The sequence below is a fragment of the Petaurus breviceps genome, unplaced genomic scaffold (assembly GCF_028583685.1).
Source record: "Petaurus breviceps papuanus isolate PSGF00001 unplaced genomic scaffold, PetGlider_PUasm1.0 689, whole genome shotgun sequence".
NCBI lineage: Eukaryota > Metazoa > Chordata > Mammalia > Diprotodontia > Petauridae > Petaurus > Petaurus breviceps.
In genome coordinates, this window is record NW_027186458.1 from 3628299 (window position 1) to 3646633 (window position 18335).

The window sequence follows — 18335 nt, forward strand, 5'->3', positions numbered from 1 at the left end:
TGTGGGCCACAGTAACCAAGAGGGATTTCACCGCATCCATTCAGTCAGTGCTTACGAGGGTTAAAAGAAATTCCAAAGAGTCATCAGAAGAGGAAAATGAAAGGTGATGATTCTTGCCACACAGGTAAAGAAAGGGCTTTGAAAATGTGTAATATGTAAAATTCTTGAACACCCCCAGGATACTTTTTCCAGAATTAACCATATAAATTGTCTCTCCAGTTCAGAGACTTCCATTCCACTCTCTAATCACTACCCAGAGCAACCTGACATTACCCAGTTCCTGACACAATGAACAAGGTCCTGCTCTGGTCCTGTATTGCACTAACTCTTGTTCTGGCTGCCAATGGGGCACCCACACTGCCTCCTTCCACCACTGTGCTGCAGTACTTACTACGTGACTTAATGCAGGTCCAGGAAAAACTCAAGGTAAGTATCTCGCTGTTTTTTAAACCTAAAAATATTGTGCTGAATTTTTTCTCATGGGATGTTCGTTTTATTAATGACATTTTTACTTCCTTAGGTTGTATCAGAAAGGATGAAGAGATATGAACTTTACATCCCAAGTAATGTAAGTAACATTTTCTATACTGAATTTTGGAGATTTTCAAGTTTAATATCATTAGGAAGTAGAACTTTTTGCAAAGCTATTATGATGACTTTAGTATCCAAGATTTAAGTCAGTTCTAGGGGGATGTGTCAAAAAAAACTACTCTGTACTTTCTAAGTTCAAAACAATGAAATTAGCGTTATATGTAGTTAGGTAGATAGGTAACATTTATCTGTGCCTTCCCCCCACCCCACGTAAATTGAAAAAGAAAACGAGAGAGAACATCTACTTTTCTTTTGGAGCAGTGTTTTATTTTCCAATAGATAACTCCACTGTTTTGGATTACATAAATGCTTAAAAATGTGTTTTCAAAATTGGAAATCAAAATTGATTATAGCACTGTATTGGGCCCAAAGGTCAAATGAGATCAGATGTATTGTGTGTGGCCAAGTTTAAAGGCCTGAATAAGCAACAGCTGTTATAACTATTCTCAGGAGTAGCCAGGTGTAGTCGGCACCCCCAGCACCACCACTGTCCCAACAGGAGTCAGGAACATAGAGTCAAATCAGTCTCTGACACACCCAGCTTGTGTAACCCTGGGCCAATCATAAGTTAGAGAAGATTGCTGACCTGTATTAGCAGAAAGAGTTTCCTTCAATGTGGTGTTACCCATACCACTGAAATGACAGATTCTCAGATCTCTACCCATGGATCTGTAGACATACATATTCATAGATAATCATTCTATCACACAAATGGCAAAGCTTCCCAGCGAACTTTAACCCTAGAAACCAGGAAGACTCTCATTCTGTGTGGGGACAGCAAACTTCTTGAGAACAAGGTAGAGCCTGGGTCTGTGATCGCATTAAGATGAGGAACTCCCAGGTGAGGACACACTCTTGATGATTCAGATCGGCACTTTCTCGAAGTTTACCAGATTGCCAAAGGAATCCAAGATTTAAACAAAGTTAAGAAATCCTGTCCTCGCTCCCTTCACCCCCTGTCCTGTCTCTGTCTCCATATAAACATATATTTATATTTATAGAGATGTGCATATATGTATGAATATGAGCACATAACATTCATGTATGTGTACACACATACATGTACACATGTGTGCACACACATAAAAAATCTCACTTGATTCTCCAAGCTCTGTGAGGTAGGTGTTATTATCATTCTCATTTTACAGATGATATTAATGAGGCTAGGAGAGATTAAGAGGCCTGCCCAAAGTCACACAACTAGAAAGAATCCGAGATGGGGTTTGAACATGGCAAGGTCCTCCTGTCTCCAAAGCTTGCTCTGAAGCTACTAGGTGACTGGCTCTCTCTGCTGCGTCTAACCTGGAATGAAGCTAAATCGGAGAGGCTGAGATGAAGAAGGAATGTGTTCTAGGCACTAAGGCCATCTTGGCCAAAGGACAGAGATGGGGAAAGAGGGGACAGCCATGTTCAGCAAGCTAACTACTGGGGGCCTGCATAAAGGGGTGTAATGTGGCCTCAGTCTGAAAAGGTCAACTGGAAGAAAGCTCCTCTGAGCAAATGGTTTTAGAAAGGCTTTTAAAGCATTTCATTAAAAAGAGAGGTCATTTAACAACCTGAAACATAGCGGCCACTGGAGTGTCAGGAAGGCCTGGATCCTGCCTCTTACTCTAACTAGCCCAATGGGTCCCTGGGCAGCTCAATCAACCTCTTTCAGTTTTTTTTTTCCCACCTTTAAAAAGGAAATAATAATCACACCGACCTCACAGGTTGTGAGGATCAAATGCAACCATGTAGGTAAGACACTTTATAAATATTAGCTTTTAATATTATTTGTATTATTATTATAAAAGAAAAAAGAGCCACCTTTGTGGTTAAAAGATTGGGGTTCTAGTCTCATCTCTGATGACAATTATACTTATGACCTTTATTTAATCGGTCACTTAAGTTCTCTAAATTATTTGTAAAAAAACAAAAAGAAAGAAGGAAAGGAAGGAAGGAAGAAAGAAAGAAAACAACCCTTGTCCAATTCACAGCTGCTGTCTGGAACTAGATAGAGATACGTAGATATGTAGACAAATGAAATTTCAGCATAAGAGTATATATATATATATATGTGCATGTGTATACACTAGCATTTATATAATGCTCTAAGTTTTGCAAGACACTTTACAAATATCATCACAGTTCTTATCCTCCCAAAAACCACAATAGGCAGATGCTAAAACTGTCCTCATTTTACAGATGTGGAAACCGAGGCAGACACAGATTAAGTGACTCGTCCAAGGTGAAGCAATTAATAAGTGTCTGAGGTTGGATTTTAATTCAGGTCTTCCTGACTCCAGCACTCTCCCCACTGTGCCACCTAAAAGCCTCTTAGATGTGAAAGTGCTTTGTAAGCTACAAGCACTGTGTAAATCTGAGATGATTAGTGTTAACCAAAAATTGAATAGGTTTAAAGCAAGTAAGTTACTTCAGAATCTTTCACCTAGGATGTATTTTGAGGATATAGCTAGAGAAAAATATAGCAACAAAAACAAATATTTAACACTTGGTTATATGTAACATGACCATAGTTATATGTAAAACTATATAAACAAAACCTAGTCTAATTCCTATACTACAGTCTTCAGAGCTTGGAAGGGAGAAAGCCTTGCTCATCTGGAGAGGGGTGAGGATAATTCTCCATATCCCAGCTTTTCCCTCCCTGGGCTTTCAGAATCTCAACTTGTGACATAGTTTAAAAAGTTTTTAAAAGTTTAAAAGATTAAAAAAATGATTCATGTGAAAATGACTTGTTACTCTTTTGACTCCAGACCAGCAGCATCACAGATCTTCAGTGTTTCACTAAAGAATTGAACCCTGTGGCTGGCGCGTTGAAATATGAATCAAAAGATGCCCAGAATATTCAGGAATACATCAACAACATTAATGTGACTGTTAATAGCTTGATGGTAAGGACATTATTATTATTATTTATTTCTTAGAAATTCAATACAAGAGAAAAGATGCTATATCCTAAAGACCCACAAGATTAAACAACAGTCTAGACTGGTGCCATGATATAGGATTAAGAGGTATTCATACTTCTGGTGTTTTGCGACAAACCACCTATGTATGACTACCACACCCACATTTAAAATTAATCACTTAATTTCACTTTTTAAATGAGAAATCTTGGACATGACATTATATTTGGGGCATTCAGCTTCTAGTTATAAGCTCAAAGTAAAGTGCAAAATATAGGGTTCCCTCCTACACACTATATTGGGGGAGTCTCAATGACTTGTTGAGTTCTAACTAGCATTAACTCCTATACCAATAGTAACATCATTCTGAGGATTACAAAGAATACAGCCCATTTTCAATAACTACCATAAGGAAGGTCAAGGATAGTTTTTGTTTGTTGTTCAGTCATTTCAATCGTGCCTGATTCTTTGCAATCCCATTCGGGGTTTTCTTGGCAAAGATTCTGGAGTAGTTTTCCATTTCCTTCTCTACCTCATTTTACAGAGGAGGAAACAAAGGCAAACAGGGTTAAATGACTCACCCAGGGTCACACAGCTAGTGTCTGAAGCTGGATTTGAATTCAGGAAGATGAGTCTTATTGACTCTAGACCCAGCACTCTATCTATAACACCACCTAGCTAACCCAAATCAAGGATAATACCAGCTCAAAAATAAGAATTTAGGGAAAATAGACAAATTTAATTTTACTCAACAGTTCAAACCTTTCCACCCCAAAATATTTATACCAGCTGTCTTACAGTATGAATTTTCTTCCCCTTCTACAAAAAGACACTGAGGTTGCCCAAAAGGAGGCAAAGACTGTATACATATGGTTTCAATCTAAGTTCTTTTCCCAGTAATACTTTCAGGATCTTAAGGTCCTTTTACCTAAACAGGAAGCTTGATTTAGCAGAAAACCTGAGGGATTTATGTTCAGCCCTGAGCTATTTAATATTTTTATCAGTGATTGACAAAAGCATAGATTCTGTGCTTATCAAATGATAGAAAGGCAGGAAGGACCATTAACCACTAGGTGTTAGAATTATAATCTAAAAAGATTTCAAGAGGCCAAACCTAATAAAATTAAATTCAGTAAGGATGGGAATACATAAGTACAAGGTACACATGGTATATAATTAAATAGCAATTAGTCTGGAAAAAAAAGATCCAGTGGGTTTATTGGATGACAATCTTAAATTCTATCCACTAAGTTTTATCTAAGTTCAATTAAGTTCTAACCACTGTACAATCAAGGAGATTCTATTTTCATACTTAATGTAATATCGGGGGGGTAGGGGGAGATAACACAGAGCTTCTGACACAGTAAACCAAAGCAATATCTTAGTTTTATACCATTATCAAATACTGTTTAGTACCAACAAATATGAATAAATTATTCTAATGAATAAAAATGTTTGGTATTAGTGAACAATCTCTAGTTAAATTGGCATGTTGCAGGTCTGGTGTTAGTCTGTCTGTGAGTCTATTGCCTACTGTAGTTTGGACAGACTCATCACCAGGTCAGCTCCAAGGGGATGAATTGGGGGTAAGTGGGTGGTAATTTTAACTCTCAAAGACTATATACTACATTGTAAGGAGGTTGTGATATGCTTTAGAGAAAGCATGTCCACACTACAAAAGTCACAGAGGCTTCAGGTCCTGAAGTGAGAATGCTTGGTGTTTGAAAAGAAACAGTTCTCCATTGGGTAGGGTCTCCTCTCCCTCACAAGAAGGCCATTTAAAAGTCATTGGTGAGGAGTCACATGGCATTTCCTTGTTTTTTTGTTTTAGGGACCAGAAACAACACAGTGTCACTATACCTCCAAGATGAAGATTGAAGGATTTTTTAAAGAATTTATTTCCTTCTGCCAAAGATTCACGCATTAACTCGATGACTACTCACCTAATTGTCTGGATGAAGCTATTTATTTAACTATTTAAATTTTATAATTTATTTCTGAATATGTGGTTTACTATCTTTTACTGCCACTGGTCTAAGCCGTCAGATAATGAACACAATAGATCTTATGATCCTAACTGTAAGCCCTAGGGGCTCAAAAACTACGTTATCTTTAAGTTATAATCTCAAAATTTATTTATTAAATTGTAACTTGTTAAATGTAATGTCTGTGTAGGTCAGTAAAGTTATTTAATAAATCTGATGATGGATAACAAGATTACTTTTTGCATCTGTCTCGTATTCACAGAAGGCGCTCAAATATTCCCTGATTTTTTTTAAATTGCTTTTTAAATAAAACATGGATCCATTTCACTTTCCACCAGTTGGGATGTGTAAGAGATAAGGAAGGGGCGGCTAGGTGGTGCAGTCAATAGAGCACCGGCCCTGGAATCAGGAGGACCTGAGTTCAAATCCTACCTCAGACACCTGACACACCAGCCATGTGACCTTGGGCAAGTCACTTAACCCAATTGCCCTGCCCCCCCTCCAAAAAAAAAAAAGCAAAAAGAAAGAGACTGAGATAAGGAAGTGGGTTTTCTTCTCAGGATCTTGGCAATGAAAGACAGTAAAGATATAGGACAATAACTTGAGGGAATAGTAATGATAAATGAAGATTACAAATGGCAGAGACTAGGCATATTTGTAGGCACAGGGAAGGAACCAGTACAGAGGGAAAAGTCAACAATCAGATGTTTTTATTTGTTTTTAGAGTAACAGAAAATTTCTAAAAAACATAATTTGCTGCCCATTTGGGTTCAGAAACGTGTCCCTAAATTTAGCGTGGCACCACCCAGAACTGACTGATGAACTTGATGAAGCAGTTTCTCCTACATACACACAAACAAATCAGTAAAGCACTCTCATATCCATTATCTTATTTCACATTTCTGTCCCCATATTTGAAACAAAATATATTTGGCTGAGTATTTTTATCCATGGTCTTAAATAAAGGCATAGAAGGCTTATCACATTTGCAGATGACAACTATTCTGTACCCATGAGATAACATAAGATAAAATGGAATAATGTGTTCTAAAGGGGAAATGAGCTCAGGATGCAGCCCAGGGTGACCTACACTGTAAATCTGAGCTTAACTATAAACAAAAAAGACAGATGTTCAATAATAAAGAGGTATTTGAAACATTCTTAAAAAGAAAAGCAGACTTGTTCCTTCAATACCCTAGACCACAGAACTGCGGGGAAAACAAATGCAACCTCCAGAGACAGCAATAGCAAGACCAAAGTTTTCTTTCTAAACATACACAAAGAGGCCGGGGTGATGGCAGAAGTTGGGAGGAAGGACAGGTAACAGTGAAGAGGAAGATCTGGAGTATTATAGACAGATCCTACCAACACCCTGCTTAGAGGTGACTCAGTATCACAAAACTGGGGGGGGGGTGCATGAAGAGGGTAGGGTGTGTAGAGGAAATGAGTATGTGTTAAACCCACGTCAAATTAAGGGCTAGCACTGAGGGGAAAGTGAGCCCTATGGTCTCAAGAAGGAAAGAACCTGCAAGAGAATGGATGAGGAGGAAGGGGGAAGGATTGAAAAGGGGAAGGGGAAAGGAGGGAGGCCTTGCTTTGGTGGAGGGAGGAGATTCCAATTGCTACTATGGGTGAAGAGAGATGGTCTATGAAGGAAAATGGGGAACTTGTACTGGGTGTGGTCTGGGGAATTTGGCACTAGAAAAGACCACTCTTTCTACCTCAGGAAGTAGGAGAGTTGCAACTCATGGGGGCAACTGGCTCCTTGGGAAGTGGAAGGGCATAGGCCCAGGAAGGAGAATTTGAGAAAAATGGGGAAAAGAAGGTAACCATCAGGGGATATAGATCAGTGGTGGGGTGTATAATCTGAGACTGGGGTGGGTTGGGGGAGGTCCTACCAAAAAGCAGTGTTCTGCAAGAATTGGCATCATTCTGGGAGGCAAGATCAAAAAGTGAAATCCATTGGACAAGCTCTACAAGGTCCTAGAGAGGAGGGTCCAGAATGTATACCTTGGAAATTTTGGTTCCATGAGGAACACAGATAATAGAGAGAGACTAGATAATTATAGCAGATATGAACCAGAGAATAAGGGTCTACAGAAAGAGAGGATACAGAGAAAATTTCTCTGTAAAGGAGTGCAATAAATGAAAAATTTAAAACTACTGAACAGAAATAGCTGAAGAGGAAAGAAAGGGGGAATTTACTTGACTGAGAAGAGAAAACGAAGGAGGGAGGGTGGATAATTAAATAACCAGATAAAAGCAGGAAAGAAAAAGGAATAAATAAAACCCGAAAGGGAAAGGGGTAACAAGTTTGAGGGGGGATCTGGGAGTGAGAGGAAGAGAGGCCGTGAAAATAGAGCCACCTTAAAAAAGATTAAGCCAAAGTAACTGAAAGAATATAGTTCAGTTTATAGCAGAAGAGGCAGAAAAATCACAACTTGGAAAAAATCCCAATATTAGAGATAGATGGAGGAAAATATAAACTTAGTCCTCACAAATGGATTAAACAATCCAATCAAATGAAAAAGTTACAGACTGCACAAGAAAACAAACTCCTACAATCTCTTGCTTACCAGAAACATGTTTTAAAAACAAAATGAATACAAAAGTGAAGGACTGAAAAAAAAGACTTACCGTACTATGCATTAAGTGAACCCCAGAAAGTAGGAGTTACAATCGTGTTATCTGACAAAGCAAAAACAAACATTCAAAAAACAAAAAAGCATAAACAAGGAATCTGAATCATGATAAAAGGATTCATACACAACAAACCAATAGAAGTAACAAACTTATTTGCTACAAATGCCTTAGCATTTATGAATTATCATAAAAGAAACAAAGAAGACAGATAATAACAATCTTAGTTTTAGATAAGTCTAACAGAAAGATTAACAAAAGGGAAAATATGAAACAACAAATTGCTGGTGAAACTAGAGTTAAAAGACCTAGAACACCTTCTAAATGAAACCGCAACAGAGATACATCTTTCTCATACCCTATGGAATTATTACAAAAACTGATGTACCAGAGCAGGGAGATTGTAAACAAATGCAAAAAGGCAGAAATAGTTAATGCATCTTTTATAGAAAACAACACAATTAAAATAGTCACTGGTTCAGGGACCACAAATAAAAGATACAGACCTGAATGGAGACTTAACAATGAAATCTTAAGTAATGAGTGGGTCAAAAAACAAGTCATAGAAACAATGAATAATTATATGAAAAAAAGGATAATGATCAAACAATATACCAAAATTTATGGGATGCAACTAAAGCAGTCCTCAGAGGAAAAAATCACATTCCTATAAACATATATTAAAAATAGAAAAAGAGAAGATTAGTGAATTGAAAATACATTTTTAAATAGAAAGCCAATAAATTAACAAACCTAAAATAAGTGCAAAAAAGAGATATTAAAAATTAGAAAAGAAATAGATCAAGTTGGAAACAAAAAAAATGGAAATGATGAATAAAACTAAAAGCCAGCTCTTTTCAGAGACTAATAAAGGTGATAAAACTTTAATTGATCAGATTAAAAAGAGGGCAGAGAATTAAAACAATAAAAGGGAAAATGAGTCATGTGAAATCATAACAGAATCAGAAGAAATGACAGAATAATCAGAACACGTTATGCAGTTACATGCTAACAAAACCGAGAACACAAAAGAAATACAGGAATACCTTCGAAAATACAAAATACCTAAACTAACCAAAGATTAAATAGAGATCTTAAATAACCCAATCTCAGAAAAGGAAATAGATGTTGTTGTAAAGTAAGGATTGAAGAAAAAACTCCTTGTCCTGATGGATTCACAGAAACCTATCAGACTTTTAGAGGGCAAGTAGCAACCGCACTTCACAAGTCATTCTGAAAACTGAGAAAGTGCTCTGCCAGGATCCTTTTATGAGACAAATACAATAATAATACCTAACGCAGGGAAAGAGAAACTATAGAAAGTCATAAATCAATATCATTAATGAATGATTTAAAATTTTTAAACAAAACTCTGTCAAACAGAATACAGGGATTTATCTAAGAAATTATTCATTACTATCAAGTGATATTTTTTTTAACTAGGGATACAAGGATGGTTCAACATTAGGAAAATAATCAACATAATTAATCACATTAAAAACTAAAACATCCAAAATTACATGTTATTTCAATAGATATAGAAGAATCCTTTGACAGAGTATAATACTAATTTGTGCTTTAAAAAACTATATAAAAAATAGACACAAAGGAACTTTTTTGATAACATAAAAAACACCTACCTAAAACCAAAAGCAAGCATCATATGTAATGGGGATACAATAGAGCCTTTTCCTATAAACATGTGAGTGAAGCAAGGATGCACACTCTCCCCATCATTTTTTTAATGTATTTCTGGAAATGGCAGCAACAGCAATAAAATAAGAGAAAGAAATTAAAAGCATAAAGATAGGCAAATAAGGGACAAGTTCTTCCATTTTTGGTGATGATATGATAATACTTGGAAAATCCTAGAAAATCAGCAAAGATACTGATTGAGACAACTAATAGCATCAGTAAAGTTTTAGGCTACAAAATAAACCCTAAACCCTAAACAATAATCAATAGCATTTCTACATAATAACAAAGCACAAGAAGAAATGATAGAAAGGGAAATCCCATTCCAAATAACTACAAAATGCATAAAATATATGAAGAATGATCCATTAAAAAACACAAAAGATTGTATGGGTTTAATTTTACACACTAGAACATGTAGTGCTCATGGCTAGGCTGTGTCAATATAATAAAAATGACAATACTACCAAAATTAATTTACACTTTTAATGCAACACTAACCAAATTACCCAGGGGATACTTTATAGAACTTGATAAAATAATAACAAAATTCATTTGGAAAAACAAAAAAATCTAGAATATCAAAGGAAATTATTTTTAAAATAACATAAATTGCCTAGGAAAAAGTTTCTTTTTTGACACAAACTGATGGTAAAACTAGAAAACAGTCTGGCAACAGGTTTAGACCAATGCCTTATACCATATTTTATTCTAAATGGAATATATTCTAAATGGATACATGATAAAATTTTTAAAAACACTGGAAGAGAAGATCTACCTCTCACAGATATGGGTAGGCCATATATTCTATAACCAAAACAATCATTCACCTGATACCCTACAGACATCAAAAAAATGACAAATTATAGCAATAGTCAATGTTGGAAGGATGGTGGAAAGATAGACACAATAACATATTGTTAATGGAGCGGTGAAATGATACGATCATTTTGTAAAGCAATCTGGAATTCTATAAATAAAGTAACTAAAATGTCTGTGCCCTCTGAACTAGAAATTCCATTACTGGTCTTCTACTTAAGGAAGCCATAAATAAAAAGGAAGTCCACATATACAATAAAATATTTATAGTATCACTTTTATGATAACAAAGAATGGTGAACAAATGTATACCGACTGATTGGGGAATGGCTAAACAAATTATGGTACATGAATATAACATAATACTACTGGACTATAAGAAATGTCTGTGTTGGGCAAAGCCAAGATGGCAGAGTAGAAGCAAAAACTTGGCATGGGCTCTGGCTCCAGCCACTTCCAATACATGTAAAAAAAGACACTAAACAAATTTTAAAGCTACAGAACAAACAAAGAGGCAGAGAAAAACAAACCTCCTGCTGAAGGCAGCCTGACAGCAGACAGGAAAGATCTATCACAACACATTGGGAGCTGGGAGCAAAGCACAGTCCCTCATGAGCTGTGGTTCCAGCCCCAGGGCGGCCCAACCAGTGCGGCCAGAGCAGACTTCAGGAGAGTGAATCACCAGCAGCTGTGGTCGTTTCCAGACTTCTCAATCCACAAACGCCAAAGATAAAATAAAAGGTCAGTGGGAACTCTGTTGGAAGGGTAAAGGAAGAGCATGGTCTGGTCCCTGCCCCCACGGAGAGAAGTGGCAGAGCTGGGGTGGCTGCAGGGTGGCTGCTTCAAGAGCTCCTGGCCTGCAGATCATAAGGGGAAAAAGCTTTTGCTTTAACCTGCTTGGATCTGGATCATGGTCTTCGGTGGTGGTCCTGGGGTGTGTGGCCAATGTGGCAGAGCTTGTGGGGGCTGTAGAGATGGCACCCTCCTAATAGCTCTGGCACCTACGAAAACCCAAGCAATTTGGAACAAAGCTCTCTCCATTCTGAAAGCAGAGTTCTATCATGGCAAAGAGCTCAAAAGTCAAGTAATTGGCTGGTAATATGATCAAGCAGAGGAAACACAAACAGACCACACAATCCTTTTTGGGGGACAAAAAAGGATAAAGGGATGGAGCAGGAGGAACACAGTGAAGTCAAAACTCCTGCATCAAAAGCCTCCAAGAAAGATATGAATTGGTTACAGGCCATGGTGGAGCTCAAGAAGGATTTTGAAAATCAAGTAAGAGAAGTGGAGGAAAAAATGGGAAGAGAAATGAGAATGATGCAAGAAAATGAGGAAAAGTGAGTCAACAGCCTGCTAAAGGAGACTCCCAAAAAATACTGAAGAAAATCACACCTTAAAAAGTAGACTAACTCAGATGGCAAAAGAGGCCCAAAAAGCCAATAAGGAGAAGAATATCTTAAAAAGCCAAATTTGCCAGATGGAAAAGGAATTTCAAAACCTGACTGAAGAGAATAACTCCTTCAAAACTAGACTGGAGCAACTGGAGGCTAATGACTTTATGAGAAATCAAGATACTATTCAACAGATCCAAACAAATGAAAAAATAGAAGGCAATGTGAAATATCTCATTGGAAAAACCACTGACCTAGAAAATAGATCCAGGAGAGATAATTTAAAAAAATTATTGGACTACCTGAAAGCCATGACCAAAAAAGAAGGCTAGACACCATCTTTTAAGAGATTATCAAGCAAAATTGCCCTGGTATTCTAGAAATAGAGGGCAAAATAGAAATTGAAAGAATTCACCAATCGCCTCTTGAAAAATATCGCAAAAAGAAAACTCCTAGGGGGGTGCCTAGGTGGCACAGTGAACAGAGCACCAGCCCCGGAGTCAGGAGGACCTGAGTTCAAATCCAGCCTCAGACATTTAACACTTACCTGTGACTTCACTTAACCCCAACTGCCCTCCAAAAAGGAAAGAAAACAAAAAAACTCCCAGGAATATTATAACCAAATTCCAGAGTTCCCAGACCAAGGAGAAAATACTGCAAGCACTCAGGAAAAAACAATTTGAGTATTGTGGAAACACAATCAGGATAACACAAGACCTAGCAGCTTCTACATTAAGGGATCAAAGGGCTTGGAATATCATATTCTGGAGGTCAAAGGAACTAGGATTAAAACCAAGAATCACCTACCCAGCAAAACTGAATATAATCCTTCAGGGGAAAATATGATCATTCAATGAAATAGAGGATTTTCAAGCATTCTTGATGAAAAAAATCAGAGCTGAACAGAAAATTTTACTTTCAAATACAAGAAGCATGAGAAGGTAAACAGGGAGAAGAAATCATAAAGAACTCATTAAAGTTGAAGTATTTACATTCCTACATGGAAAAACAATCATTATAACTCATAAGACTTTTCTCAGTATGAGGATAGTTGAAGGAAATATATGTGTGTATACATATATATATACATATACATATATGTATGTATAGGAGGGTATATGTATATATAAATACATATGTGAGTGTTGGCATAAGTATGTTCATGTATACATAGAAAGAGGGCACAGGATGAGTTGAATATGAAAGGATGATATCTAAAAAATAAAATTAAGAGGTGAGAGAGGAATATAATGAGAGGAGAAGGGGAGAGATAGAATAGGGTAAATTATCTCATATAATAGAGGCAAGAGAGAATTGTTACAATGGAGGGGAAGAGCAGGAAGGTGAAAGGGAATGAGACAACCTTACTCTCAATGAATTGGCTTAAGAAGGGAATAACATACACACTCAATTGGGTATCTTACCCTATAGGAAAATAGAGGGGTAGGGGATAAGAGGGGGGATGATAGAAGGGAGGACAGAGAGGTTAGTTAGAAGCAAACATTTTTGGAAAGGGATCAGGTCAAAGGAGAAAACAGAATAAGTGGGGGGACAGGATAGGATGGAGGGAAATATAGTTAGTCTTTCACAATATAACTACTATGGAAATGATTTGGGTAACTACACATGTACAACCTATATTGAATTGCTTATCTTTCCAGTGGAGGCAGGTGAGGAGGGAAGAAGGGAAAAAATCTGGACCAAAGTTTTAAAAACAAATGTTTTTTTTAATTGATTTGTTTTTTTGTTTTTTACATATAACTGGGAAATAAGATATACAGGCACTGGGGTATAGAAATCTATCTTGCCCTACTAGAAAGTTAGTAGGGTGATGAGGGAGGATATAAGAGAGAACAGATTGGAGGAAGGGGTATTCAGTAGGCTTGCTATTTTGGGGTGGGGCATAGGGGAAAGATGGGGTGAAAAAAATGTAACTCAAAATCTTGTGGAAATGAATGTTGAAAACTAATAATAAATAAATTTAAAAATTGAAATTAAAAATATTTTAAATAGACTGAAAAAAAGTCTGAGATCTGTGATGAATACAGAGAAACAAAGATCTACATGAACTGTTACAGAGTGAAGTAAACAGAACCAAGAAAACAATATACATAATATGACAACAATGTAGATGGAAGACCCATCACACACACACAAAACAAAAATGAATATATTAAAATTATAATAATCAAGGATGACTCAAATGAAGAGATATGAGATGACACCCCTAACCCATCCCTTTATAGAGGTGGTAGGTTGAGAGAGATGCCATGTATTGAATGGTTTTTGGACTTTTTCTATGTATGTGATTTTTTTTCTCTTTGAAAAATACTATCTGTTATATGGGATGACTTTCTGGGATGGGGAAGGGAGGGATGCTAAGGAAAACTATGATGATGTAATAAATATGAGACATCCATAAAAAAATTTTTTAGAGTAATCTGGGACGACAAATTACCGTCCATCATCTGTTAAAGACTGGGATTAAGGAGAAATAGTGGACTACAAATTCAGTGCATGCCAAAATGTTAAGCAATGTAGATAGTTGAATAATGTAAGTGTACTCTATACTCTGCCCTCATTATATTTGAAACATTTGGTTCAGTTTGGGTTATTATGTTTCAAAATGGATACTAAAAAGTTAGGGTGTGCCTAAAATAGTGACCAGGATGGTCAAGATACTTATAAACCAATCCATATAAACATCAATTGAAGAAACTGGAGATATTTAGTCTGGAGAAGAAAAGACTTAGTTGATGGGTATGTTGCCTCTTTTAAAGATTTCCCTTTTAATATTCTTCCTCATTTTAAAGATTTTCATAAGGAAGAGGAATTATATTGTGTTTTGTCCAAAATGATAAAACTAGAGCCAATACCTTGAAGATACAGGGAGGCATATTCCAGATTTATAGATACATATAGACATGTATGTACATATATGCATACACATATATTGCAGTTGGAGAAATTTTATTTGAAAAACAGTGTGTTTTCAATGGAAATATTAAAGAATATACATATATGTCAGCATCCCAGAGTATCTTTACAAAAATGGAACATGTTTTAGGTAGAGAAAATTTATAACAATGAAAAAATAGTGAACATTCATTTAAAAATACTGAATATTTCATATAAAAGGAAGACTTTTCTAACAATTAGAAATATGGAAAAACTGGAATGGCTACTCTGAAATTGAGTCAGCACTCAATAACTAGACGTTTTTAAACAGATGGTGATTTGGCCAGAAGGTTGTTGAAGGGAAACAAACTTCAGGCAAGGTTTGGAATAGATGATGTCCAAGATCCTTTATAATGCTGAGGTTTTAGTGAAAATAAATCTGTGCTATCATCTCACCCCAAATCTTAGCTTAGTGCTGATTTAGTGTGAATTATTTTAAAAGATTCACTTGTAAGTTTATTGACTACCTATATCTCTCTACAGTTTTTATGAATCTTGTGCATCTATTAAGAGCATATAAATAGACATGCATTGAATAATTTTATAGAATCATTTAGAAAACTGCCTGGAACGTTCAGATAGTATATACATAGCATCTGGTAAATTTGGTCACTTAAAAACTATAGTAAATTGTTACTAAAGCTAAACATGTGAGGGAGATAGTGTTCTAATTGTAACTAAAATTCCATCTTCAATTTAAAAATAGCTTTAAAATACTTTTGTTTCAACCCTTGTTGTAAACCTAAAATATATCTCCCACCCACCCACACCATTTAAATACAGTAAAAGGTAATGATGAAACACTCGAGAGATGTACAGCCTTGTTTAAGTCTATCCCTGACACATACCATCTGTGTGGGCATGGGCAGTCATTTAACTTCTTAGGGACCCTAAACGACTCTCTTAGATTCTAGATTACAGATTCATTTCCAGTCTGGATGAATAGAAGTCGTTTCTAAACCAGTCTCCCATCCTTTCCCTCTGCCTATTCCTTTTCCCCACTGACCCTCCTAGTTTAGCTCTTTTTATCCCTGCTTCTAGTCTGCATCCCTCTCCAGTCCACCCTTCACAAAGCTGCAAAGGTCCTCCTAAAACATAGGTCTGATCATATCACTCCCCTATTCAAAGTAACTCCACGTTGCCTGAAGGGTAAAAAAAAATCAAGCATTGTTCTGGCACTCGAGGCTTTCCAGAGTCTAGGTCCCATTTATCTTTGGATGCTTATTTCATACCTTCTCTCACTCCCCTCTCCAACCAAACTAAACTTCTAGCTCCCTGAATTCATACAAATCTTTTGCCAGTGCTTGGAACAGGCATATTCCCTTTCTTATCTCAGTCACTCAAAACCCTTGTCTTCCTTCCAGGCTTGACTCCTGCTCCCTATTCTGACTCTACCCTCGATTCCTAACTGATGATCCTAGTGCAGGATAAAGTTTGGATTCAGCCAAAGGGCTGCACTTGAGAAGCTGGGGGCCACGTGTGGCCTCAAGGCCACAGGTTCCCCACCTGTCAGTATATTTATACTTACTATAACATGCTGTATTCCCACAATTTAACATAAGATTCTGAAAGGTTGAAAATGCCTTATGTATAGTAGGCATTAAATAAATATTTGTTGGACCAAAGAGATCAGAGGTGAAAGGCTATTCTCAGTTGGAAATGAACCATATAAGCATATCACATATCAAGGGGCCTGGAGGTGGCTGACAGGAGAGAAATGGAATGAAATTGACTGTGCTTTTAAAAAAAAAAACTAACCATAAAAAAATCTAAAAGTTAAAAAGCAGTCTAAAGACAAAAATGATTATTCTAGGAGACACATTCCTACTTTACAGAATAGATGTGTCATTATACACAAAATCACAAGAGACCATTTTCCTATTATCTCTAGGTGATAAATTGCATTGACTCTGTCAAATTTTAACCACTCTGCTTGACGTTCAAGTCCTTCCCAAACTAGCTATAACCTCACTTCCCAGCCTGACTCTACATCACACTTTCCTATATGCTTGCATCAGCCAAAGTGATCTCCTTGCTATTCCCCACACATGATACTCCATCTGCCACCTCTGCACACTCCTGGTCTCTCTTGTATCTGAGATGCACGCCTTCCTCAGCCCACTTTTTGGTATCCCTAAATGTTTTTCAAAATACAATTCACCAAGTACCACCTTCTACATGAAACTTTTCCTGAACCTCATCCAGGTACTAATGCCCACCCTGCCCTTTTCTGGGAGCAAAGAAATAGAAATTGAATAGATGGCCATCAATTGAGGAACGGCTGAAGACACTGCGGCATGTAATTATGATGGAATATTATTGTACTATAAGAAATGATGAGCAGGATACTCTCAGAAAAACCTAGAAAGACTTGCATGGGCTGTTGCAGAATCAAATGTACTAAGTACAAAGTAACAGCAATATTATAAGATGATCAGCTTTGAATGACTTAAGCTATTCTCAGAAATACAAAGATCCAAAACAACTCTGAAGGACTTAGGATGAAAAATGCTATCCATCCCCAGAAAAAGAACTGTCTGAATGGTGTCTGAATACTGATTGAAGCATACTTTTTTAACTTCATTTTTCTTGAGGGCTTTTTTTTTTGGTTTGTCTTCTTTCACAACGTGACCACTGTGGATATATTTTGCATGACTACATATGTATAACCTACGTCAAATTGTATGCCTTCTCAATGGGGCAGGAGGTAAGGGAGGAAGGAGAGAATTTGGAACTCGAAGTTTTAAAAGCAAATGTTAAGAACTGTTTTTACATGTCCCTGGGGGAAAACACAATACTAAATAAAAGAAAGAAAAAGGGGAATGACACCAATTTCTAACTCCTCTTAAATCCCTGGAATTTCTGGGTGGCAGGAAGCTCTCTCCTCAGGAGAGAAGGGAATGGCCACTCCTCCCACCCCAGGAAAAAATGGCAACCCAGTAAACCCCTGTTCTGCCCAGGCTGGAGGGTTCTGGTTTGGAGCTGCCTTCTCTGTTCTTCTGTCCTTATCTTGAGTGAATGAGCACTACTCCTGAGGCCACGTCCAAGCTTAGAGGCCACGTCATCTTGTGTGTTCACAAGGTTTGACAGTCCTAGTTTCCTTGGTCACAGCTAACTGGTGACAGAAGGAAATGTCTTCTGCAACTATTTCGGCATCTTGGAGCAAATGACCAGAAGACAACAGAGAGATGAGGTGATACATAAAGCACCCCCTCAGCAGTCCCACAAACTGCTTTAAATTCTGATGAGGCCTTCGCCTTAACTTCTCTGCACCTTAGTGCGGCCCCTTTTTCCTTGTTACTTAACCCGGTTTTAAGATGTCAGTGAGTGCTTGTCTTTCGTGT

General features: G+C 37.0%; 1 protein-coding gene across 1 annotated transcript; it reads left to right on the plus strand.

Moving 5' to 3' along the window:
* The first annotated feature begins 288 nt into the window (after positions 1-288).
* On the plus strand, positions 289-5427 carry IL2 (interleukin 2). The gene is made up of 4 exons (XM_069104838.1): positions 289-426; positions 521-568; positions 3348-3485; positions 5332-5427. Exons 1-4 carry the CDS (start codon positions 289-291, stop codon positions 5425-5427), a joined length of 420 nt encoding a protein of 139 aa, XP_068960939.1.
* Positions 5428-18335: the final 12908 nt, after the last annotated feature.

Bases quoted from the DNA above. Each gene is read 5' to 3' on its own strand.
- IL2 (XM_069104838.1), top strand. From the start codon at position 289: ATGAACAAGGTCCTGCTCTGGTCCTGTATTGCACTAACTCTTGTTCTG. The intron at 569-3,347 runs GTAAGTAACATT...TTTTGACTCCAG, and splicing joins AACTTTACATCCCAAGTAAT to ACCAGCAGCATCACAGATCT. The intron at 3,486-5,331 runs GTAAGGACATTA...TTTTTGTTTTAG, and splicing joins TGACTGTTAATAGCTTGATG to GGACCAGAAACAACACAGTG.